The sequence below is a fragment of the Schistocerca nitens genome, chromosome 2 (genome assembly GCF_023898315.1).
Source record: "Schistocerca nitens isolate TAMUIC-IGC-003100 chromosome 2, iqSchNite1.1, whole genome shotgun sequence".
In the NCBI taxonomy this organism is placed as follows: domain Eukaryota; kingdom Metazoa; phylum Arthropoda; class Insecta; order Orthoptera; family Acrididae; genus Schistocerca; species Schistocerca nitens.
Window position 1 is genome coordinate 305,033,103 of NC_064615.1, and position 26,536 is coordinate 305,059,638.

General features: G+C 43.4%; 1 protein-coding gene across 2 annotated transcripts in view; it reads right to left on the reverse strand.

The window, feature by feature from the left end:
* The window catches only part of LOC126236068 (ubiquitin carboxyl-terminal hydrolase 31), a 339,074-nt gene extending 312,814 nt beyond the window's left edge, over window positions 1–26,260 (reverse strand). For both annotated transcript variants that reach the window (XM_049945121.1, XM_049945122.1), the window contains exon 1: window positions 25,291–26,260. In XM_049945121.1, coding sequence (XP_049801078.1) covers window positions 25,291–26,211 — 921 coding nt within the window. In that variant the 5' untranslated portion in view covers window positions 26,212–26,260. The remainder of the gene's footprint in view (window positions 1–25,290) is intronic.
* Window positions 26,261–26,536: the final 276 nt, after the last annotated feature.

Sequence of the window (26,536 nt, forward strand, 5' to 3'; positions counted from 1 at the left end):
TTCATCTCTGAAGTTAATAACAAGCGCTGTTTCCACGTGGGTTATACACAACGACGCCATTTCTTTGTCTACGACACCCTTCCACCGCAGAGGCACTACGAACCGTTCACAAGCTTCGCCGTTCCATAAATAGAGCCCCCCCCCCCCCCCCCCCCCGTGGCCTGAAGCAGATGATCCAAACTTTTACCAGCTACGATAAATAATTTTGAACCACACGAAGCGGCACACAGCGAGCTGCCTACACTGGCACCTCCGAAACCCACTCCGCAACACATGGCATACGTCACGAGATCTGTGACGCAGACGTCACGTCCACGTACTGCTCGTGGGGGTGTGATACGGCAGAATAGACCGGCAAATCAAGCCGAAACTTAGTAGGGCAAATCAAGCCGAAACTTAGCAGGGTTTTTATCTTTTCTAACTACAACAATTGTATTACACTTCTAGTAATGGTAAAAGAAGGCGGGGCTTAACGATGACGTTGCGATTCTAACTCCATACCGCGCAGGTTTATATTTTCATCATCACATTTATTTCAATTATCAGCTCCATTAAAATCACAGATGGGCCAGTTAAAATCAGTCCAAAATTTTAAATGTTATTCAGATTATGGATCGGGGTATTTCAACTAGCATCCTAACAAAAAAGTAGTTTAATATTTTTACATTTAGAAACAGCAACAGAGCTTCTTTAGAGATGTAAAACACGCCTGTGCTATACATTCTGTAAACAAAATATGACAATCTTGCAAACAGAGGATAAATTCAACTCCATTCATTCCTCGTACACCCAGCGACAGTGAGTATTACAATTCCCCTGGATCACACTATGCTAACACAATGACCTCTTGTTAACAAAGCAAGAAAGGATGAGGGCGAACGACGAGAGAACGCCATAAAGACGAAAACGACACGGATTAATATCCATACTAGTGATTACGACGAGAATCCTTCGTGTCGTCGGGAACACTGTTTAGCAAGTACTTTTAACAGTCACGGCTGAGGTAAGTTTGGAATTTATTCAATAATCATACACAGAAGGTCTGTCTCCGAGTTGCTGCATTTCCTTACAGTTTCCCGGCAGTGACCGCGTCTTGTAAACAAAAACTGTTTACCCAGATCGTCAACATCAAAGTTCGGACAGACGCTGCTTTCTGGAACGGGCGCGTTATCTGTTTTTGTAACGCCGCTCTTCTCCTCTGTCGAAGATAACATTCCACCTCCTACCTGTTACCGGAGCCATCGTCCATGTACGTACAGGGGAGAATATTTCACCCGAGATAATTTTTTAACGATTCTCTTACAAACAAAACATTTTTTCTGCTCCAATATTTGTATTTAATCTCACAGAACGCCTTTTATATGAAAGGCGTATGTTGTGCATATTCTGAAAAAGGATCCAGAGTTGTTTCTACATTTTTAATCACAGCCATAGCACAGTTCATGCCCAATTTTATGCGGAAATAATACGGAACTTGGGTTAATTATCTTATGTCCTGTAAGTTCTGTTTTTCCTCTGATATAAGATATTGAAAGTCACTCTTTCATTTCACTTGCCAGAAGTCCACACACATCCACGTTGAAACTGTTAGTTTCCTCACTATATCATACATGACATACGTGAAGGTAAGTTCAGGTTTATACATAATTCTGTACGTTTCGCGTCCAGCCTTATCTTCACAGAGCCGGTACGTACACGTACGAGCTACGTTCACTTTAGCGAAGATTCCAAAGCGACCACCTTGCATTTGCAAACACTTCGCCACTCGCTAGATCATACTTTGCTGGACTCTACGCAACACATCTGCATCCACCAATGCGGAAGCAGCATACACGCGAGCTATAACGTCGTGTACATCCATTGGTGGAGTACTATAACCTAGTTCCTTTAAAAGCCTCCACAAATAAAAATCTAGTGGATTAAGGCCCCGAACGTTGAGGCCAAAACATTGGACCTCCACGACTAATCCATTCCCCTAGAAACGCTTCATTTTTCATTTAAATACTGACGGGCATTTATTCCAAAGAGTGGCACTGTAGCAGCACGCTGAGACCATGGCTGTCGCGTAAAACGAAGTGGAACGTTTTCTAATGCGTCAGGCAAAGTATTGCAAAGAAACATTGAGGGGGAGGGGGGGGGGTGAGAGACATTCAACTTGTCCAGCAATGGGTAACGGCCCAAAAGCACTCATCCCATGATTCCAGCCCACAGATTTATGCAAAAGCGTGCCTGAAAAGTCACGTTCACGGGTGACATGTGGGTTGTGTTCCGACAAATCGACAAATAATGGCTATTGTCGAGGTTGGAAATACCTTCACCAGTAAAGTTAGTTTCGTCAAGCTGTATCATGTTATTTACCTTCCAATAGGTGCAAAAGCCATTCACAGAACGGTATTCGTCGAATGCAGTCTTCTGGCAACTGGTTTTGAGTTAATGTGTAATGATATGGATGCAGTTCTTGATCCCGCAACTACCTTGCAGTATCACGGGTGTTCCGCTGAGGTGACTGTTGAACAGTTTCTATAAGGGGATTCACCGGCAATCAATCTTCCGAAGTGCCATTCGCTGATAGGACAGCGAAGTTTCCGCCGCCCCCCCCCCCCCCCCACTTCCTCCCGGTCTCCGAAAAAGTAGTTTGCGGAGTATGTACGTATTCTGCGTGTACTACGTGATGTGAATAATTCACTGACGACCTGGTACTCAATACAACTGTGGTAGTTTTGTTTGTCTACTTGGCATCTGTTGTCTTTTTTGTGCGTGGGAGCGTAACAGCGCGAAAAAGGAGTTTTGCTTGTAAACGAATATTTACTCAACTGCTGCGGAAAATGGAGTTACACACACTTGTCAATTGGTAGCTATTCACCCATGTACCTGCAAAACCTCTCAAAATGTATACAGGGTGTTACAAAAAGGTACGGCCAAACTTTCAGGAAACATTCCTCTCACACAAATAAAGAAAAGATGTTATGTGGACATGTGTATGGAAACGCTTAATTTCCATGTTAGAGCTCATTTTAGTTTCGTCAGTATGTACTGTACTTCCTCGATTCACCGCCAGTTGGCCCAATTGAAGGGACGTAATGTTGACTTCGGTGCTTGTGTTGACATGCGACTCATTGCTCTACAGTACTAGCATCAAGCACATCAGTACTTAGCATCAACAGGTTAGTGTTCATCACGAACGTGGTTTTGCAGTCAGTGCAATGTTTACAAATGCGGAGTTGGCAGATGCCCATTTGATGTATGGATTAGCACGGGGCAATAGCCGTGGCGCGGTACGTTTGTATCGAGACAGATTTCCAGAACGAAGGTGTCCCGACAGGAAGACGTTCGAAGCAATTGATTGGCGTCTTAGCGACTGGGGAAGACATAGAACGACGAGGACACCTGCAATGGACGAGGCAATTCTTCGTGCAGTTGACGATAACCCTAATGTCAGCGTCAGAGAAGTTGCTGCTGTATAAGGTAACGTTGACCACGTCACCGTATAGAGTGTGCTAAGGGAGAACCAGTTGTTTCCGTACCATGTACAGCGTGTGCAGGTACTATCAGCAGCTGATTGGCCTTCACGGGTACACTTCTGCGAATGGTTCATCCAGCAATGTGTCAATCCTCATTTCAGTGCAAATGTTCTCTTGACGGATGAGGCTTCATTCCAACGTGATCAAATTGTAAATTTTCACAATCAACATGTGTGGGCTGACGAGAATCCGCACGCAATTGTGCAATCACGTCATCAACACAGATTTTCTGTGAACGTTTGGGCAGGCACTGTTGGTGATGTCTTGATTGGGCCCCATGTTCTTCCACCTACGCTCAATGGAGCACGTTATCATGATTTCATACGGGATACTCTACCTGTGCTGCTAGAACATGTGCCTTTACAAGTACGACACAACATGTGGTTCATGCACGATGGAGCTCCTGCACATTTCAGTCGAAGTGTTCGTACGCTTCTCAACAACAGATTCGGTGACCGATGGATTGGTAGAGGCAGACCAATTCCATGGCCTCCACGCTCTCCTGACCTCAACCCTCTTCACTTTCATTTATGGGGGCATTTGAAAGCTCTTGTCTACGCAACCCCGGTCCCAAATGTAGAGACTCTTCGTGCTCGTATTGTGGACGGCTGTGATACAATCCGCCATTCTCCAGGGCTGTATCAGCGCATCAGGGATTCCATGCGACGGAGGGTGGATGCATGTATCCTCGCTAACGGAGGACATTTTGAACATTTCCTGTAACAAAGTGTTTGAAGTCACGCTGGTACGTTCTGTTGCTGTGTGTTTCCATTCCATGATTAATGTGATTTGAAGAGAAGTAATAAAATGAGCTCTAACATGGAAAGTAAGCGCTTCCGGACACATGTCCACATAACATTTTCTTTCTTTGTGTGTGATGAATGTTTCCTGAAAGTTTGGCCGTACCTTTTTGTAACACCCTGTATACCTCTTAAATGAGTGGAGAGCACAATGAAACGACCCTCCTCCACAGAAGAAATTTGTGCCACAAGCCAAAAGTAGTACGTTAACTCAGAAGTGGCAGAGCCTGCGAGGAAAAATAAAGTAGTGACTTCCGGCTACCAAACAGCGCGCTGCTTTAATCTTGATAGAACTTCCAAAATGCCCAGCAACTAAACGCTTTTCACCAGATGTGGCTGGCGCGACGTAATTTCGCCGGCCTTGGTGGGTTGCTAGAGCAAGTACAACGTAGTCGACACATGCTTCTCCAGTTTCACATGTGGCCTCTTGCGGACGAAATCAAGAAATCGGCTACGAGACCGTACAGAAACGGGAGACACTAATAACCCCTTCATTTACAATCTGGGAAACTAAGATCACAACATGTGGAAGCACAACGGGCCCTCTTTCGCGAGTGGAACTGACCGCCTGTGGCCAACGGACGTACACAACGCAGACTAAACATATCGGCGAGCTCCTGTGACGAAGCTCGGCAGATATCTGTCTGGGAGGCAAATCACACTGCCACACAGACAGTTACACCAAACACACCAACACACTGAGAGGCGAGTTTAATAAGCAGACTGGTTTCTCCTATAACCGCTGTGCGTTGTTGAGTAACCTTTACCCAGGAGCAGCTGGTCCAGACCAGCACACGTCACAGCAGCCGAGGATTGCTATAAACCATTGACGAACTACCTACTTCTACATCCTGCACCAAGCATGAACTGGCACACCACTTTTGTTATGCGAGTCGTCGTCCAACCCGACCACACTGTCTCCGAGGGTTTCTATTCTCCCGCAACAACGATACTATGACAGTTTTTTCAGTAATAGCTAAGTCGACTACCTCATACATGGGACCATGTTAACGCGCGTACGATCCCAGATGTATGTACATCTCAGAGCAGTATCCTGTGACTCGTACTCGGGCTGTACGGAACGGTTGCTAAGATACGCCCCCGTCAAGTTCGCGGACAAAAAGAAAGCTTTCCCTCGGTTCACGACTGCGAACACACGTTCTTGTCACAGTCCCATTTCGTCAAAGCGGCACCCCAAAGAACCGACTGCCAACGGACAGAAGTCAATCGCTACCATCGTTTTATGTGACAGCTGTGTTCTTGGTTCACTCAGCTGTTGCCTACACAGTTCGCTTATGTAGGCGAATTACTTGCTCCGCAGACAGTGTTTTTGCTGCTCCTCGTGTCGCTTGATTTATCTACTGCGTAAATAAAAAAGAATTCGAGAATAAGCCTTCTGGGGCTGACATACTATTACGACAGTTCTACTCTGTTCATCTCGTTTGAACCCCCGCGTAAAGAAAGATATGCTCTGCTACACGTCACTGGTTGCATTGTTCAAACACCTGTTGTCTGAAGACCACTGCAAACAGGCCTTACCTATTCTGTTGTTATTCTAGCGCGAATGAAACTCTTGACACATTCTGAAGCATAAAAAGTCAAGTTTCTTACCTAAACACTATGCTAAACAATTAATACATGTAGTTCTTGGATTAGATTTCAGTGGACAGTCTGTTTCGATGTGGTTCATTCTCATGGAACCTACTTAGAAAATTATAAAATTTGCCAAATCTAAGTAGAAACATTGCATAAAAGTAGTCTTGGGGCGGGCGGAAGGGGTGAGGGTGGGGGTGGATGTGATCCACTTACGATTCCGACTACAGTACCTTACAAACACCTTGCAGCGGTGACTGTAGAACTTTCGGATGGTAGCCATGCAAGGGAAGGCGTGGGACGGTGAAAAACTTAACTACGGCCCTAATTAAAAGTAGGCAAACGCTTCTGAGATACGTACACCACAGGTGAATAGGGAAACGCAGTTTTTCTACGGAATAGAAACTTTAAACATATCTGCAACGAGTTAAATACCGTAAAAAGGCAAAAAAGAGAAAAAAAGCCATTTTCCTAAGCTTTTATGTACCAAATGATATGCGATATGCAACTTTCGATACATCCATTACCGAGCGAGGTATTTTGGTAATCAAATACAAACAGTTATTTCAATGAGTTCAATATCTTTCGAAGTACGACGTGATAAACATGAAACTGATACTCAGAAAGGTACTTTTCACACGTTAAAAAATAAAAAAATAGGCTACTCTGGCCCTAATGAAAAATAAGAAAATAGTTCTGACATGTTTAGAGACACTACAGAGACCTCCATCAAACATGAAATGTCCTAACTTTTACATTGTGGTTGTAGGATACAGACATTTTAAAGCGATTTTAAATCGCGCGCAGAACGAAGGACAAATTTGCACCTTCGTAGCAATAATGCAGAAGTGACCTCTTACGACAATCTCAGTTGCCGAAGTCGATTCCTACGCGATGATATAGAGGGAAAGTTTACCGATGCCCATTAAACGACGTGATGTTATTCCTTGAGGCCGCGGGACACGATAGCCACTATCAGACAGCAGCCGCAGCCACTGCCTCCGCCCTTCCGTGTACGTGCCCTTAATTGACAAGCACGCCTCTTTGGCCGGCGGCGATCGTAAGGCTTCCCTTAGCGGTGAGGGAGTCTGATGGGGAGGGAACTCCCCATGTATCAGCTCTCTCCCTGCCTCTTAAGAGAAGCCACCCGCTCGCTGTCCCACCTCCATCAACTGAACGGAGGGGGACGCCTCTCTCTATGCCCGTGTTCAGACAGGCAATAACTTACAATCTGCGACGAGCTTTCTCTGCTAGCAACGAAGCTAGACTGGCAGTCGCACAACGCGACTAGGACGCGCGAACAGGTCCAATTCGGCGACGTCCTTTCGCAAGAAGCGAAACTGAGGGGTGTCGGTTGGTGCATTACACAGTCCAATTTTAGCCACGTCAATGGATGATGATGATGATGATGATGATGATGATGATGATGATGATGAGGAGGAGGAGGAGGAGGAGGAGAACACAAACACCCAGCCCCCGGGCGCTTTCCTACAGCACTGGCCAAACTACTTCCGGAAGAAAAATAAAAAAGGACGGGGCGGTAGGTCAAAAGAAAGAAAATACTTCGGGGCAAGGCATTCAACATCCTCTCTCCTCTACATGAGAGAGAGAGAGAGAGAGAGAGAGAGAGAGAGAGAGAGAGAGAGAGAAGATCCACACTCGACTGTAAACTATTTTATAGGGAGCGCAGCTGATAACACAAGATAGTAAGGTGGCGCATACAAACAACGTCAAAAATTTGTTGACAATTAGTTTCGTAGCAAGGAAAGGAGGCTGGTTTGAACACCACAGCACTTTATTGAGCACGATCTCACTAAAAGTGGTATGACATTGCCTTCTGACTAAAGTAGCCAAAGCTGAAAAGTGACGGCAAATATCCTTGGACCACCTGGGAATCGAAACCACGACGCCTGGGCTTATGGTCTGGCACTTGCTGACAAAGCCACCGAGCCACACGAAGCTTCATATTGTATTCCTTAAAAATAAACCAATGTCTAAGATCAAATAGAAAAAAAAATGCTGTTTCACTCATATGCCTCGACGCAAATGCTGCTATTTGCTCCCACCGAACTGTACCATAAACAACGCGATGTAAGGAGGGAGTGCCAGAGTGATAGGATTCCTTTGTTCTGGAACACACGTCGGAATGGTTGCGCTTCAGCCGAATGCTGGGCACACGGTTCCGCTTGTGCATAAATAAACCGCAACACCTACAGTTAACATCTGACATTACCGAAAACGGAGTTCAAAAGATCCACTGCACTGCTTTCCTCCCCGCCCTGCGGTCCGGTTACATTGAAGCGCCGTTAGTATTTGCAGCCGCTGAGACACGGCAAAATCTAGGATGACCATCGGCGAAGGGCCAACATCACTGTGAGAATGATGATAGAGAGTACTAATTAAAAACGCAGTAATAAAGTTTTTTTATGAATATCTGGTTCTCAAAGGTATCCGCAAGACAGGTTTGGGAGTAGGGTTTCTTGTACAGCGTTCAGTCACAGTGATTTGACCATGTGTCAAAAGGCTGAACATCCACCTTTCGCAGCGCCGACCGCTGCGGGGATGTGCAAGAACAGAGTCAATGAGGTTCTGGAAGGTACCGACAGCGATGTGGAACCATGTCGACTCCAGTGCCCTGGCCAGCTCCGCAACGTTTCTCGGTGGAGGATTCATGGCCCAAACAGTCCGATCGAGGCGGTCCCACGGATTCTCGATTGGGTTTAAATCCGCGAAGTTTGGTGGGCAGTGGAGTACGGGAAACTCATCTTGGTGCTCTCCGCGCCACGTACGCACACTGCTAGCTGTGTGACGCGCTGCACTGTCCATTTCGTAGATGCCATCGTGCCGAGCAAAAACAAAATGCATGTAGGGGTGGTCATGGTTCCCATGGATACGTGCATACTTGAGTTGATCCACTGTGCTTTCCAGAATGAGCCAGGGAAACATTCCCCAGACGACAACGCTCCCTCCTCCGGCCTGAATCCTTCCGATGTTGTTGCAGGGTGCTTGCTATCTGTCCGATGGAGCATAAAACGTGATTCACCTGGACAAGACACCTGTCGGCATTCAGTGGACGTCCAATTGCGGTATTCGCGTGCAAATTTCAATCTTTGTCGGCAATGAACAGCAGTCAGCAGGGGTGTATGGACTAGGTGCCTAATGCAGATGCTCATACGCAGCAACAGTCGTTGAGGAGACTGTTGGTAGTTCCTTCGTTCATCTGGATGTTCAGTCGCTCAAAAGTTGCACGTCTATTCGCCAGAACATCTCCGCAGCCGTCCTTATCCCTCTCATGTATAGCCCGTGGTGTACCACAGTTGCTCGGCGCCATTTTGCCATGCAAAGTATACTTTAACCACGGCGCCCCGTGAACAGTTCACAAAATTAGCCGTTTTGGAAATGCTTCCACTACTGCGCGAAAACCAATGATCATGCCCTTTCGGACGTCAGATAAATCGTGTGGTTTCCGCATTACGACCATAGAGTATAAATATCTATGGAGCGAGCATTCGGATGCGCAGAGCGAGAAATCTGTCCGCAACATGTCCTGCTGCTCAAGTCACGTGGTATTGGGACGGCGCATGTCAGTCCGTATAGCGCTTAGTTATAACAGATACATCACCTTCAGAAGTATCCTGAAACTCTGTATATGCGATTTATATACATCTTACCAATTTTATACCTGGAACTGAAATAGTTTAATGCTGTGAAGAGCAAGGGTATTGTGCTTTTTTCGCCACAGTATCATAGCTCAGTTCCACTTTACTTACGATTTTTCGGGCGCGGGAAAAGAAATGACAGCCAACAATACCTTTTTAGGTTTTCTACTACACTTATTCGCGTTGTCGAATTCCGTTCTAATTGATTACACCACAATGACACTGTATTGGGCGCCGATGCATCACAGGAAAAGGGGGGAATATTTTGTAGGGACGAAATTATTTCTTTTTATTTTGTGGAGCCGTATTTTGAGTCTCTTTTCATCTTTCGGGAAATTTGAATACTAAAATTATATAATGTAGGTAACTGTCTCATGCAGAAGTACTTGGATACACACAAGGGTTTGAGCACCTGAATAAAATGGAAGAAATTAATTACACTGTCTTATATAAAGTTTATCTGCAGATGAACATAGCACGAATACGTAAACACTGACTGGCAGCTTAAAAAACGCACTTGCAAATTTATCTAGCATTTCTCTCGTAAACATATTGGGGGGGGGGGGAAATCGCAGAAATTTGTTCTACAATGCACATTATAATACCGTGTCTCGATATTTTGAAACATACAAAGCGCCTCACATAACTATTAGGAATTTATTGTATGTACCTACGAAAATTAACTGGTCCTCCTTTCACGTACTTCACTTTACACCGTAGCAAAAGCAATTCTGCAGCAGCATGGATGTTGTTACTACTAAAACGTGTAGAAACATATGTAGAAACAGGTGAATACGTTTAATATTAAAGTTTCGCTGTTACCATACATTGCAGACAGGCAGCGACGTCCCAATGCCACGTGACTAGCCCGGCTTGATGTTGAGAACATGCGCAGTTGGCTATGCTCACTCCATATATGTTTATACTCTATGATTACGACAACGACTATACAGTTTTCCGTGTCTCCCCCAACACGCTTCATATACCCTATACTGCTAGTGCTGCCACCTACCGTCTGTAAGTGGTTATTACTCGTTGACATCAAACAGGAACGGTGGTCACATTACTCTGACTAGACCATATGTTTCACGTTGTTCAAGCCTAACTGTATAGTTTTCTTTGCGCGGCGGTAGTTTCAGCGCTGACGTGCAATCCACGCTGATGCGAACCTTGACGGAACAGTGCCGAAAGAACACGCAATCTTCTACCCGTCTCTTACAGCCCTTGTGCAGCTAACGGAAATTATCAGTCCGATATACCCGCGCGCAGAGACCGCCACAAATTTCCCGGGTCGCTGTTCTCTTTCTTCAAAAGCGCAATACACATGTTATAGTATGCCCCATGGGGATGACCGTATACGTCCCAGCTGCTCTACTTGTGTCCCCTGGGTGGTGCCAAACGAGTAACTGTAAATGACTGCGCAACAATCTCATTTGTTCATCTCTTGCCCACAACACACGTGAAAAGTAGTTCAGGTTCTGATAGGGTCATTTTCAGGACGATCTAACGACGGAAATACAGAAACCAACGTTCGTGTCGGGAATAACAGACTCCAAAATCTGTGGTCATCGACAGCTGCAACCCTCAGAAGAGCACTGTGCTCCTGCGTGGCTAAACAGCAACGACGACAACCCCTCTCAATACAATAACGTGCACGATCACAGTATGTCTTACAAACTGCACCAACTTACCAGCTCCCAGTCCTAAGCTGTGTTTTCTGCGTGAACCCAGAGGGCGGTGAACTTCGTTAGAAGAGCATAAGAAGATATTCGGCAACTGGGAGTTTCCCTTTCATGACTATATCCAAAGTGCTATCTCCGACAGGCTAAACGCAGAAACCAGCAAGTGTTTTGGGACACTTTTATACACACCATGAATGGGAGCAATTATGGGTCCAACGTGCTGCACTAGGAGTACAAAACATCCGCATTAAGCGAGCAGGATTCAATCTGCCACGACACCCGTCGAGGACGATTAATAGGCCCCACGCAAATCATAGAATATGGAGCGACTTTATTTTCAAATGGAGAAAGAGCCCGATCCATCTTGCAGCTGCGGCGATACGCCTCACAGCATCCAACACACGGCGCACGGTTGTATTTAAACATTACATCCAGGCGATGCAGATGACTTCCTGACAATGAACCCAGATGCTGCTGACGTCACACTGTGTAAAACGGCCTTGCTCTACACAGGCTATTTAAACCAGTGTAGCGCGTAGAACCGAATGTAGCTTCTCCAAATCAGCACAGGAAAACTTCAAGAACCACAGCAAAGGGCTTGTTTATGTAAAGAACTACATGTCTACTATTTTCGTGATTAAGTCGTGGGACAGCGAGAGGTGTTGTGTACTTGTGAGTACTGTGGACAGATTTCCGTACATACATTGTTAATAAATGCCACCCTCAATGCATTGTGATCCTGTTAGCTTCATTCTCTGTAGGTACTTTAATTTCTTCTTACATTCTTCACCTAACAAATACACTGTCATCCGTTTCAGGATTAATGCGATGCACTGATATTTACACTGTGCAAGAAAAAATGTTGCAACTACAGTAAATGCCGCAAGATTTAGTTTTACAATGAGTCTTAGACTTAAACAGGCAAACCGTCTTTTTGCTACTACGGACTTTCTCTCAACTGCTGATCTGGTCTTTGTGTGGGCTAGATTATATGTTCACTCAGCCGCCGTATCTTCGCGTGATACCGGCGTCGACAGATACTTGCAACACCGATACCCACTATCTCCTAGAAGTATGCCTTCCGGAATTTCTCCTGCTTTCGAACACAGCATATGCGCGTGAGTTTCCGAAAATGCTGTCGTCAGCAACTCCTAGAAGCCTAGCTACTATATTTAAACATAGCAGCTTACTTGTACGTTTCACGAAAACCACGCTTTACGATTTCTAAATATCTGTGCACTAGAAGATTTCACGCGGATATAGGTACAGTCAACATTGCCTAAAACAGCAGCGAAATGCGCTATTTGATAAAATTCAAGCTGGGTTCCTCTTGTCATTTTCTTTCGTAGGCACTTAAATTACTCCGGTGATGCAATGCAGGCAGATGTCTTGTGGACATCTCTGCAAGCTGTTACTAGATCTCTTTTAACCAAGTCGCCAACCACCACCTGAAGGTTTTCTGTAGCACAAAATCGTAAATGTGAAAAGCGGCACGCACACTGGAGTCAGTGGCTGGTTTCTTTTGGTTGGTATCAGCAGATGCTCTCTCAATCTCAGCTGTAACTGCTGAACAGTATTTTTGTCCAAACGAAACGAAAGCTTAGCTTGAATTATTTATAATTTAATTCCAAGAATTAGATCACGGAACATGGGGGAGGTCGTTGAACTCGTCGTTGTCTTCAGTATACACATAACACAGAATACTCAAATATCTGTGAAGTAAACGGAAGGAAACTATGGTTCAAATCGCGTAAGGTTCTTGCACAAAGGATGCTGCCCATCACTGAGACCAGAACGCTCTGAAAACGGAAAGTATGGAATGGTTTCAAAACTTAAGTGTTGTTCTGTTTATGACCAATGCAGTAGAGAGAGAGTAGTATCAAACGGAAAAAAATCCTACGACTGACGTGGGTTCGAAGAAGTTGCGATCCTCTACACTATAGCCACAAATCAATATCTCAGCCACCAAACTATCGTATACCCACTGCTTAATAAATATGAACATGCTAATGACTTACTTATCCTTGATTATATTTTATCCATTAACACGTGTGTTATTATAGCAGTTCAAGCACGTGTTCGCCAGTTAAAAACCTATTACTGCAGCCGAGTAGGCACATTAAACGCGTTCAATCATTGCTGGCTGCTGTCAAAATTCGCATACTTAACTGTTCATTGCAAATATTTCGAATTTTCCCTTTTACTCTGTCGCTAAGTGTGCCTAACAGGCCTTTAAGCTACTCACATAAAATACGAGTCGTCTCCAACGATTGCCATGAGATCAATTATTATCTGCACTCATTACGTGCATAGCCGAAAGTTCCTTTTACCTAACCTTAAAGACAGAAAAAAAATATTTCGAGCTTCATAGTGTGGGAGTGGCATAGTCACATACATACTTCCACGTTTTTGTGCTACCAACTTTAATATTTCAATTTTTACAAAAAGCGTTATTTTGTAATTTCAAGTCGAACCTAAATTCGATCCGCGAATATTCGCGTCAGGTATGATTCCCCTTCGTGGCGATGTAATCTGTGGCGAACATTCACACAACGCAGATTTCCGAGTAAATCTTGATATGAAGACATTTAAGCAATTCTCAAATGCTTTATACAATCGGCTGAAGTCAACTATTTCACTCACTGATATAGAAGGTCGAAAAGACACGTGTTGGAGTCGGTTTCCCTAGCGCCCTGGTTGCACTGTTCTGATGAGCTGCTTTTCTGCTTACTGTTGATGCGACAAGCAGGCCCTATCTTATATCAACACTTCACTTGCAGAAACTACCGTTAAACCGCCTGCTGTCGGCAAATTCTCTTTGGTTCTCTCCACTCATTCAAAGTCAGCGTATCGACGGCTACACTGCAGGCACATCTTCCAACAACTGAAAGCGTACACTGATCAACCAGAACTTTGTGACCACCGACCTACTATCGATATAATCTCGTCCAGACGATAGGAGCTTCACCTGCCCAGGAATGGCTGCTAGTCAAACACACGCAGGGTGCATGTAGTATCAGTGAGTGTGCTTTCCATGTGTACAATTGGGAAGTTGCGCGATCTGAGTCTGACCAGGGGCACATTGTGATGGCCCGGAGGCTCGACTCGAGTATTTCGTAAACTGCACGACTTACCGGTGTTCGAAAAGTGCTGTGGTGAGAATCATCAACACGTGGCGAAACCAAGGTGAAATCAGTCCAGACGTTTTAGGCTGGGCAGACTGGTAAAACAAAGAGGCGGCAAACTGTGGCGGAATTAACATCAGACTTCAATGCTGAGTAGAGCACAAATGCGCCTGAACAACAGTGCACCGAACATTCCTAACGATGAGCCTGCGCAGCTGATGACCCATGCATGTGCTAATGTTAGCACCACATCGGCAACTACAACTGAAATAGGCACGTAACTACCGGCACTGGACGTTGGCGCAGTGGCAGAGCATTGCATGGATTGATGAATCCCAATACCACCTCCTTCATGCCGATGGGAGGGCGCGAATCCGTCTTCTTCCAGGGGAACGACTCTTCGACACCTGTACTGTGGGACGGAGACGAGATGGCGACGGCTCCATTGTGCCCTGCGGAACATTCACGCGGGCATCCGTGGGTCCAGTGGAGCTAGTGCACGGCACCATGACGCCCAAGGAGTATTGCATACTGGTTGCAGACCATGTACATCATGTCACGACGATCTTATGTTCCCGACGGCAGTGGCATTTCTTCTGTTGGATTATATGGTATAGTAATTCTAGGGTTGAGGAGACTATCAAAATACCTGCGCCATCTTTTGCATTTCCCTTCTCGTCGCTTATTATATTCCCCGTCTCATCTTTTATTAAGCTTGTTTTACTACCAAAAGGATTCCGTGCCGCATTCAACTCTCTATAGAGTTTTCTTATTTCATTTTTGCTTCTCATGAGCTCCATTTCTTTGACACTTGCTTTCATCAATTCTCTCTTTTTCCTTTGGCAAGTCCTCTTTTCGATGCTCCGTTTTTCTTTGTATTCTTCTACTATCCTTCTCGTATAATGTGATCGCAGCGTCCTTTTATTCACTTTGTTCTTTTCTTCAGTTACTATTTCGCATTCAGTATCAAACCATGATGGTCTTACTTATCTTGTCCCAGTTCCAAGTGTCTCTCTTGCCGTTGTCTCCGTCGTCTTTTTTATCGCTTCCCACAGATCTTCCATATTGTTATATTCTCCAACGTTTTCCAGAATCCTAGTTATCTTCTCCTGATACTGTTCCCTAACTTCCACTGATTCTAAAGTTGTTCTATATTTCTGTGCCCTGGGTCGGACTCCTTTCGCTGCGTTGGGTATCCTCACCCGTGCCCATACCAGAAAATGATCTGTATCTATGTTTGGGCCTCAGATTCCTCATGTACAATAGGTTCGATTTGTGTCTCAAATCGACCAACACATGGCCAATCTGGTTTACTGTGTTTCCATCCGGTGAGTTCCATGTTCCCTTATGTATTTCTTTATGTGGGAACAGTGTTGACCCTATTACCATATCTCTAGATGCTGCGAACAGTATAAGCCTTGTTCCGTTCTCATTACTTGTTGCATGTTTTCTATGGGGGCCAATTATCGGTCTATAAATCTGTTCTTTTCCCACCTGAGCGTTTAGGTCTCCAGCTATTATTTTAATATGTCCTGGGCACTCGTCGTATACTCTTTCCAAAGATTCATAGAATACTTCTTTCTCTTCTGCTTCGGATTCTTCTGTTGGTGCATGGGCATTAATTATGGAATAAATAAAGAATTTCCCCTTTATCCTGAGTGTTGATAATCTTTGACTAATGGGTGTAAATCCTATTACCAAATGCTTTAACTGATGGTGTATAACAAAACCTGTCCCCACATCATTTCTTCGGCTGCGGCTATAGAATATATTCGTCTCTTTCTTTCCTAAAACTCCACTCCCTGTCCATCTAATTACACTTTGCTTCAGATTCGTTATTGGTCCAGCATTACTTTCAGCGCTCCTGGTCGATATAGGGATCTCACATTCCAAGTACCAATATATAGATCTGATCTACAACTTATATTTCTCTTATTCCTTATTTTCCCTCCTTCATTTACTTGTATTCCATCCTCTTTGTCCTTTTTCATGACACGTCCGTCTTCCTTCATCCGTCCGACTTTACTTTGTAGAAGTTTCGCAACAATTGTTTTTTTACTGAGCGGGCTGTCAACCCTGCGTCCAACCCCTACTGGGGGACGGGAGATTTTCAATCAGGGTTTTCTTCCCTTAGCCTTTGGAGACCCAACTCCCAACTGCAAGGCAGCAGTTCTTGTTTAGCTAGTTTTGGTCCACCCTGGTTATTTTATTTCCCCAGTGTCCACCAGATCTGGTGAACATTCCCCAATCTGTCACCTGGGAAGGCGCCCGATGGGAGACAGAATGGGGAAGAGGACCCAGACAACAACACTACCCCACCTAATATAGAAGTGAAAACTGCCATGAAGAAATTGAAAAACAACAAGTCTGCAGGAACAGATGGTATTCCAGCAGAACTGTTTAAGCAAGGATGGAAAGAGCTGGAATGAAGCCTTCTGAAAATGGTCATCAGAATATGGGAAGAGGAGAAAATGTCCCAATAATGTAAAGAGGGTATCGTATGTCAATTACAGAGGGATCACACTACTTAATTTGGGATATAAAATATTCGCAAATATTCTATTCGACAGAATACTCCTAATCTTACAGAGGGAGACGGGGCCGTACCAATGCGGATTCCTTCCCGGGAAGTCAACTATAGATCAAATATTCACATTAAGACAAATCCTGGAAAAAACAAGCGAATACGGGGTTGGCACTCATCACCTCTTTATAGATTTCAAAGCAGCTTATGATAGCATAAAGAGAGAGCAGTTATATCAAGCTCTAGATGAACCGGGAATCTCGAGAAAGTTGGTAAAGCTGGTGAGAATGACAATGAGCGAAACACAAGGCAGTGTAAGAAGAGGGGGAATGATATCCAATACATTGAGTATTAAAAACGGAGTGCGACAAGGGGATGCATTGGCATGTCTTCTCTTTAATGCCGCCCTGGAGAAGGTGATGAGAAACGCAAACCTTCTGAATAGGAGAACGATCTTCTATAAATCAGTGCAGATACTGGCCTACGTGGATGACATAGATATAATAGCAAGAACCTAAAAAGAAATGGAAGACACATTTACAGCTCTCGAACAGGCTAGAACGTAGTCTGTTCGAGAGCTGTAAATGTGTCTTCCATTTCTTTTTAGGTTCTTGCTATTATATCTATGTCATCCACGTAGGCCAGTATCTGCACTGATTTATAGAAGATCGTTCCCCTATTCAGAAGGTTTGCGTTTCTCATCAGGAACATGGGGTTAATTATTAATGAACAAAAAACAAAATATATGGCACCTGGAAAAGCACACAGAGAAAATATGCCAAATGCAATAACAATGGGCAATTATACGTTTGACAGAGCTGAATATTTCAAGTACCTGGACTCAACAGTTAAGCATCTAAATGATACTTCCTATGAAATCAAGCAGAGATTAATACTAGCCAATTGAGCCTATTTTGCCCTAACAAGACTTCTAAGGCTCCTGACTTGTACCACTAAATTAACTATCTATAAATCACTTATACGACCAGTGCTTACATATGCCTCTGAAGCCTGGACATTAACAACTAAAGATATTGAAACACTGGATGCATTTGAAAGAAAGGTGCTTAGGCGAATTATCGGCCCAATCTGTGAAAGAGGAAGGAGGAGATAACGAGTTGTATATCATATGCAAAGACCAACCCATCAGAAGGATAGTGAAATCATCCAGACTGAGGTGCGCGGGACATGTGGCTCGCATGAATGACACAGAAGTACCAAAAAGAATATTACAAGGAATGCCAGGAGGGCATAGAGGACGTGGTCAACCAAGAGCCAGATGGGAAGATGGAGTAATCTAAGTACTTACGAAGTTGGACTAGAGAAACTGGAGAGCATTGGCAAAGGACCGAGAGAAATAGAAGGAAATTGTAGAAGAGACCGAGGCTTATCATGAGCTGTAGTAGAGCCAAGAAAGAAGAAGTAACATTTCTTAACAAGATAATGCGCCTTGTCACAAGGCCAGGAGTGTGATGGCGTGGTTCGAAGAACACAGTGTCGAGTTCCACATGATGTGCTGGCCCCTCAACTTGCCAGATCTGAAACCGATCGATCACATCTGGAATGTGATTGAACGTGTCGTCAGATCTCATCAACCCCCCCCCCCGCCAAATTTACGGGAATTAGGTGACATGTTTATGCAGATGTGGTGCCAAATCATTTCAGCGAAGGTGGACATACCAGCGATTAGGTAGGTTGTCATAATTGTCTGGTCGATTAGTGTATCACCAATGTCTGTTGTAATAGGAATGCCGTTGGAAGGGAGGAATTGATTTTGATAAAAATGAATTGCTACAAATATTAATTAGGCGTGTGCCGCAACGTTGCCCTCTGCCCTTATAAAAAGGGCACACGAAGTTTGAGCTCGTCGCATACACCAATGACTGGTTATGTCTGTAAAATACTTTGCTGCTGCGATCAGCATGGGGGTGTCTGTATGTGTACATTCCACATAACGATTCATTACGCCTTAAGATATGTCAAAATACGGTAGCTTTCTAGATAAAAACAAGACCACCTTTTCGTTGTTTCTCTTCACTGAAATGGAGCCGAACATTCTTGAAATAAGTGAAAGCCCATCTACATCAGTGGCTTGCTGGAAAGAAACACTGCTAGTGTTTCGATTCCGACGACTACAAAATAATTGCGATGGCTAATCTGTATCATTGTTACTTTGCCAACCATTGCCGTATGGTGAAAATACAGCACAAAGAGATTTCTATTAACGTTCGTGTTACTACCGAAGTCGCGCTGCAGCATAAGAACCATTAAATATTATACAGACGAAAAAATAATTGGAATTGAGGCACAAACCAAAGCCAACTGAACTGTGTAAGTAGAGAAAACGTAGGCACAATCTCAGATAACATTCAAAAATGAAAACGTATCTGTATTGGAAACTTGCAGGTTGTTGGTAAGCCATTGCTCCGAGTCATCCTCTCTTACTGGAGTGCTAGTCAAACGCTTTAGGAAACAATCTGAGCAGCAGTCTTAGGTTGTTTGCAGACGACGCTACCGTTCATCGACTAGTAAAGTCATCAGAAGATCAAAACAAATTGCAAAACGATTTAGAACAGATATCAAAATGGTGCGAAAATTGGCAATTGACTCTGGATAATGGAAAGTGTGAGGTCATCCAAATGAGTGCTAAAAGGAATCCGTTAAACTTTGGTTACACGATAAATTAATCAAATCCAAAGGGTTAAATTCAACTAAATAGATAGGAATTACAATTACGAACAACTTAAATGGGAAAGAACGCACAGAAAATGTTTTGGGGAAGGCGAACCAAACAAAGACGCGATTTTTTTTATTGACAACACTAAGATGCAACAGATCTACTAAAGAGACTGCCTACACTACGCTTGTCCGTTCTCCTTTGGAGTACTGCTGTGCGGTGTGGGGTCCTTACGAGAGAGGATGAATGGAGTACACCAAGAAAGTTCAAAGAAGAGCTACACATTTGGTATTATCGCGAAAAATGTGGTAGAGAGTGACACGGACACGATACAGGATTTGGGATGGACATCATTAAAACGAAAGCATTTCTCGCTGCGGCGGGATCTTCTCATAAAATTTCAATCACCAACTTTCTCCGACAAATGCAAAATTTTCTGCTGTCGCCAACCTGCATAGGGAGTAACGATTATAATAAAATAAGGGAAATCAGAGCTCGCACGGAAAGAACTAGGTGTTCGTTTTTTCCGCGTGCTGTTCGAGAGTGGACTATTACTGTGGAGTATTACTGTGAAGGTGGCTTGATGGACACACTGCCAGGCACTTAAGTGTAATCAAATGGTTCAAATGGCTCTGAGCACTATGGGACTTAACATCTGAGGTCATTAGTCCCCTAGAACTTAGAACTACTTAAACCTAACTAACCTAAGGACATCACACACATCCATGCCCAAGGCAGGATTCGAACCTGCGACCGTAGCAGTCGCGCGGTTCCGGACTGAAGTGCCTAGAACCGCACGCCCACCGCGGCCGGCAAGTGTAATCGACAGCGTATCCACGTAAATGTACATATACCTTCACGAATTTTGAAGCAACGAAGAAATGACGGAAAAAAAAGACAAAAGTTTCTGCGAATAAACAGGCTTATGTCAGTAACCTGCGCGCTTTACATGTTACTCTGAAGGAACAAGGGCCACTGTGTACCAACAGACGCCTCGATGATTTGGAGAAATAACGAAAACAAAATAAGGCAATCTGCGACTGCAAAGCACAGACCATAGGCCAGACTGCCTTCCCCGGAAACTGAGTGTCTGTGGCTGCGGCGTGTTCTCGGGTCCACAGCGCCGGCAGCCGGGTTTCGCTCTGACGTCTCGGATGTCAGGCGACACGCTACACGCCACCTCGGCACACAATGGCACGCTCCTGTTTCGCAATTGCACTTACCGCGGTATTGTTTCGCTCGATGCTTTCGTCAGGTCTGCCAGCCTCTGCTAACGCATCGCTGTAAATCGTACGCGGAGAAGAGCATTCACCTTCCTCAGCTTCTTGCCCTTGGCGGCAGCTTATACACAATTAACCGCTTAATTTCGTAGCCGAGAGCAATCGCATCCTTTTCTGCGACGTGAGAGCGTCACCGAGATTAACATTCTATAGCTGCAAACATACGAGGATTAATTGCTACCTGGGCAAGGGGGAGGGGGGGGGGGCGGCGGAGTGGTGCAAGTGGATGGAACTCGCCTTGGCATAGAGATAAAAGAAATTTTCGTGTTTCTTTGTTGTGCAGGTGCGTTTCCACAACTTAAATGTCAATTTGACTGCTGGATAGCTTAATTTGTGGTATTTTTTTTAATGGCTCTAAGCATTATGGGACTTAACATCTGAGGTCTTCAGTCCCCCACACTTAGAACTACTTAAACCTAACTAACCTAATGACATCACACACATCCATGCCAGAGGCAGGATTCGAACCTGCGACCGTAGCAGCAGCGCGGTTCCGGACTGAAGCCCCTAGAACCATTTGGCCACAACGGTCGGCATACTTTTTAAAGTAATCATGGGGAGGGAGGGGGAGCGTTAACGTTGCGTCGACGCCGAGCTCATATCCTAACTTCGGAAGATTTTTTTGTGATAATTTCCGTTCGCGACAAGTAACTCAAAACGAAGTTAGTGAATTGCTATGATGTGTCTCCGGGCACAATTTTCATTGGTTGTATGTGATCCACACGACATAAGAATCACATCAAAACCATATTGTGAGTGATAAGAAAAGGGAAGGACTGATTCCTCTAACATTTCCACTATAATTTAAAAATAGTGCTTATCGAACTGGCTCTACGGCCCGATGTGTTACCGTGGCTGAAAGATGGCATTGCCACTTCACGACGGAAACTTAAGCTTAAATAGAGCAGTACTGCAGACAGGTGACCCTGCGCCAAACAGCCGCTCACATTTGGTGCGCGCACTGACATAGTGAAACTTGTGTCTCCAAATCACTAACATAGTATCAACTTTGCTTCGGCTAAAGAATGTACCAAAATCGCTAATGTGGGAAGCAATACGAACACACGAAGTCTGTTGTTATTAACATTTCTTCTAGACACAATGGAATAACAAGAGATTCTGAAACGTTACTACTTGCATCCAATGACGAGCTCCTTCACATAATAGTACACTGCTAATGATACATTATTATATTCAGTTTCGTGACATCATAGGCGGAGTTAGAATGCAAATGACACTACTACTGGAGTAAGTCGTTAGTTTCGTGTCTCCTCGGTTTATGAATCCGTGCCTTTCTGTTGTAGACTTGAATGGCGCTGCGGATGTTACCAACACAACATACTGTTTGTTTAGTTATTCCATCCACTCTACGCAAGTACTCCTCAGCACAGATTGGTACCGTGTACAGTATCTTCACTGGATCGTACCAGACATGGACCGCTGTGGTACATGCGGTCTGCACTCTTAATTAATTGAAACACGCAGCTACCGAAGGCGTTACGCCGTTCCATATATATATATATATATATATATATATATATATATATATGTGTGTGTGTGTGCATGCAGTGGTTCATTCCGTGGCCACAACGGCTTGCTGCAACTTGTTAGCCGTTAATTTACAAGATGCGACAATTATTTAAAGTTACTCTGAAACACGGACGCGGCTACTAGTTACAATGTTTCGGTAGTCAAAAGAATCACGTCACAATGACTGGCTTCCAAAAAACACATATATCTTCCAAATTACAAAAAAGCTTTGAGCACTCATTTTTAATCTTTTAAAGAAATGTCGTGTGCTTCAGTAACGATATAATAAACTTCCTGCAATTTTAAAGATTCTAATTTTCTGACAGCTGTTGCGATCAAGTGAAGTAGACATCCGAAGTCGCCCAGGATCTATTTTTTGAAGTACAATATGGCAGACGTGTCAACCGCCGTTTTTTGGAAACAGCAGTGAACAAACAACATTGCTTTCAATAGAATTCAGAAATTGCCTTCTAATGTATTTCTCTCTCTTTTCTGCTTTCACACAAACATTCCTTTATACATGGAAAGCAAGATGCCTGCAAATGTGTTATTCTATCTGTTCGTTACAAGTTTGCATATTTTCAATTCCTGTTATTTCTAAATAAATTAAATCAATCATAAATCCATCAACAGAAGGTTGATTCTTGCGAAGCATAAAACAGCGACCAGCCACTACTGACTACGCCATTTATTTACACAAGTAGCGCTGTCATCGGTCTCGAACAGACAGTGGTTACCTGCTCTCCATTCCTTACTGTGGTGAAAGACCCTTGGGATCGTGCTGCTACACAGAAAAAGAGTTAGAAACGACCCATTTAAACGTCACTGTCCCTTGTAACGAAGAAGTACAAAATAAACAAATCTTTAACATTGAGTTGCAGTTAGTTTATTGACATCGAAAATCCCGAATCACTTTGTTGCATTGTTGTTTGCTTGTCTTCACGACGAAATAGTGAGTAGCGGTATATGATACGAGTATATGAAGCAGTTATTTTATGATGTCTACATACAACATAGCGTAAAGCACCACACACAACCTAAAATGTTTTTGTCAAATGCGAAAATATTTACAACGATTGCGATATTACAACCAACACAGTGCCAAAGAATTTCTCACTCAAAAGCATTGTTTTCGCAGTAATTTTCAGTCATCAATAAATAACAGTCACCACTCATATCTATAGCTCCCGATTTGTTGAATACCCTCCCGATAGCTGGATGGCATTATTATACACAAAGGACATCCACTCAGTCAAAACACTTACAACACACCTCATTTGCCGAGGGTTATTTAAAGCACAAGATAATAGTCATTAGCATGCGTTCATTTTACCGGTTGCAGCAGTTTGGTACAGCAGCATTCATTCATCCAATCATAGCCCCTCGATGCCATTCCCTCAGGCAGTTTTGTATGATTCGTACATATCACGCACATTTCATCAATTACAGTTTAAGATAAAAGCGATCTCTAAGTTGGTTTCTTCGCATACCTTCCACGAAAATTCTGATGTGTAAAATACAGTACGCACTACTGCAATACACTTCAAAGGGCCTTAAAGTTATAAACTGACAATGTAAATTTGCACATTATGCCAAGGTGAACTTCTTCAGCAGAAAACAGGAAAAACAAACCACAAACACAACAGCCAAAATTTATAGAAAATATTTAGAGCGCTCCACGTACAATACGTATACATGTCAATTCTAATGAGCGAAGGTGTCTTCACGACATGGATGTTTACATAATTCTTATAATGTTTAGTAATTACGCAACAGGTCAGAAACGATGACTTACGGTACAGCGCCCGAAGTGGAAACAAATGTCAGACCAGCCTAATTCAGAGGAAACTAATGTTTTAGAAACGATCCACAGCGAGCCAATACGCTCCGACATAAAGTAACATTAAAATCAACACCGATATACTGTAACTCGGCGCAAATCGGTTGATTTCTATTGCTTCTTAAATAGGCTCGGTGCATATTCACATATGCTTCGGCAAAAGGAACACTAGCTATTAAATTAAAAAATGCAAACGGGTATCTTGACACGGCCAATTAGTTGACGTTGCATAAACATCACCAAATTGACAAGTTTAAAAACCACGGATTTGGAGCAGGTACTAATTCCATGCATGTTCCATGTTAACACTAATGCGAAAAAAGCTACGTAGTCGCTTTATGGGTTACCCACTGCTCGCTATCTGTAGTTCAAAGATACGGAAACGCCCAATCGCGATTGTATGGGTATAAATTTCACATCATCTTTGACGAGCATTCTGAAGAAAACTAATCATTCGTAGTACACTGGCCAGAACCAACAAGGATATGCGTATTTCGCAGTGCAGGCACTTTTCAGGTAACAATATTTGAAGGAACATATCAACAAAAATCCCACATTAAACAAATTTAGTACTGTTAAGCTCTGTGTACAAAGCGAATACTTCTACAAATAATATTCCTTGCAAGTTCTTTTGAAAGTCACATGTAAACACCAGTCGCCGTTAGGAAGGTCCATAATCATTTGTTATAAAAATCCGGGAAAGAATCAGAATCACTCAGCACATAGTGTGATGCGAACGAACCGCAGGAGTGTAAAATTACTGAACTCACTACAATAATCTATTTACACAGAAAAATTAGCTAACATGGGCATACCATATTCGAAAGGGCAAATCTTGTAAAATGAAGATTTACAGTGACTGCACAATGTAAGAGTGTGAAGTACAAAATTGCATACGAAAACCACTAAACTCCATATACGAGTATGCCATCATCATATGATCTATAATACAAACCACTTCTTACATCATACAGTGTATGATTAAATGGTGTTCACAAGTTGGTTAAAAAGCAGTCCACATTAAGAGACCAAACTCTTGATAAAATGTAACTATCTTACCTTAATAATCTTGTATTTCTTCTTCGTCGCCGTGTTGAGATCTTCATGCACTTTATCGAGCAACCACAGAAGAAATTCCTGGGCGTCGTGTTGATTGTTACCTCTATACTGACTACCATATTTGTCGACAACTATCTTAAATTGGTTGGTGATCTCGGGGTCATACTGACACGACCAAATAGCTTTTAGGAGAAGGGCCAACTGTTCTGTTACTTCACCTTTCGTGCCATATTTTTTTGAATTCAACTTATTCCTACGGGAGAGGTCAACTTTGTATTGGTCCAGAACAAAATATTCGGCTAAAATATCGGTATGACTGAGGCACTGAAGAACTGCATTTATAAAACACGTATTCCCATGGTTACGTAGTCCTGTTACACCGGGGACCTTGTCACTGTTTACCAGATTTGTAAGGTGGGCGGGGCGAGTCGGTGGTACCCTAATATCAGATGACGATAGCGATACAGTATCTCGTCTACGCCTGTCATATTTATAATTAACACTCACATATTTATTATTTGGAACACCTACGGTCGACATATGATGCACCACTTTGTTTATAAACTTCTTCCATGAAGGAACTCTAAACACTTTTTTATTTGACTTTTGGGCATCCGTATTTTGCACTTCCGAAATTGTCTGCGCATTTGAGGCATTGACATCTTTACCTTCTTTATGTTTAGCTCTTCTTTTACTCATTCTCGACGACAAAAGATTCCTAGGAAGAGTGAAGGTACGTTTTAACTTCGGCTCTGCATAAGAGTTCGCTCTAGTAAAATCGGCAGCCTCATTTATTAACTGTGTTTCTTCCCTGTCAAGTATTTCACCTTCAGATGAGGACTTCATTATTCTTGTGGAGTTTTTATCTGACATAATGACAAAGTCACAGCCTTCGCACACATCTACCACACTTTTTAACATTTAAACTTGTCAACTGACTTCCTCAGCACTTCCATCAAGAAACACACCACTACAGCCATTACCAAAGAACTGATGTGCTGCCGTGAAAGATAGTTTACATGATTGTTCGAAGATATTTCAGTATTCCATAGAGAAAAAAATTAGTAAGAAATAAGGAACTTTAATAACAACGTGTTTTGTGAACGTTAATCGCATTTCTTTCATCCACAGCATATTATTTTATTTATTTTATTAAATTAATTGATTGAAAAGTCTTAATAATAACACATTGAACTAGATAGTTGCATTCCATCTGTTAGCCAAATTCGTAACTACGACATGGTGG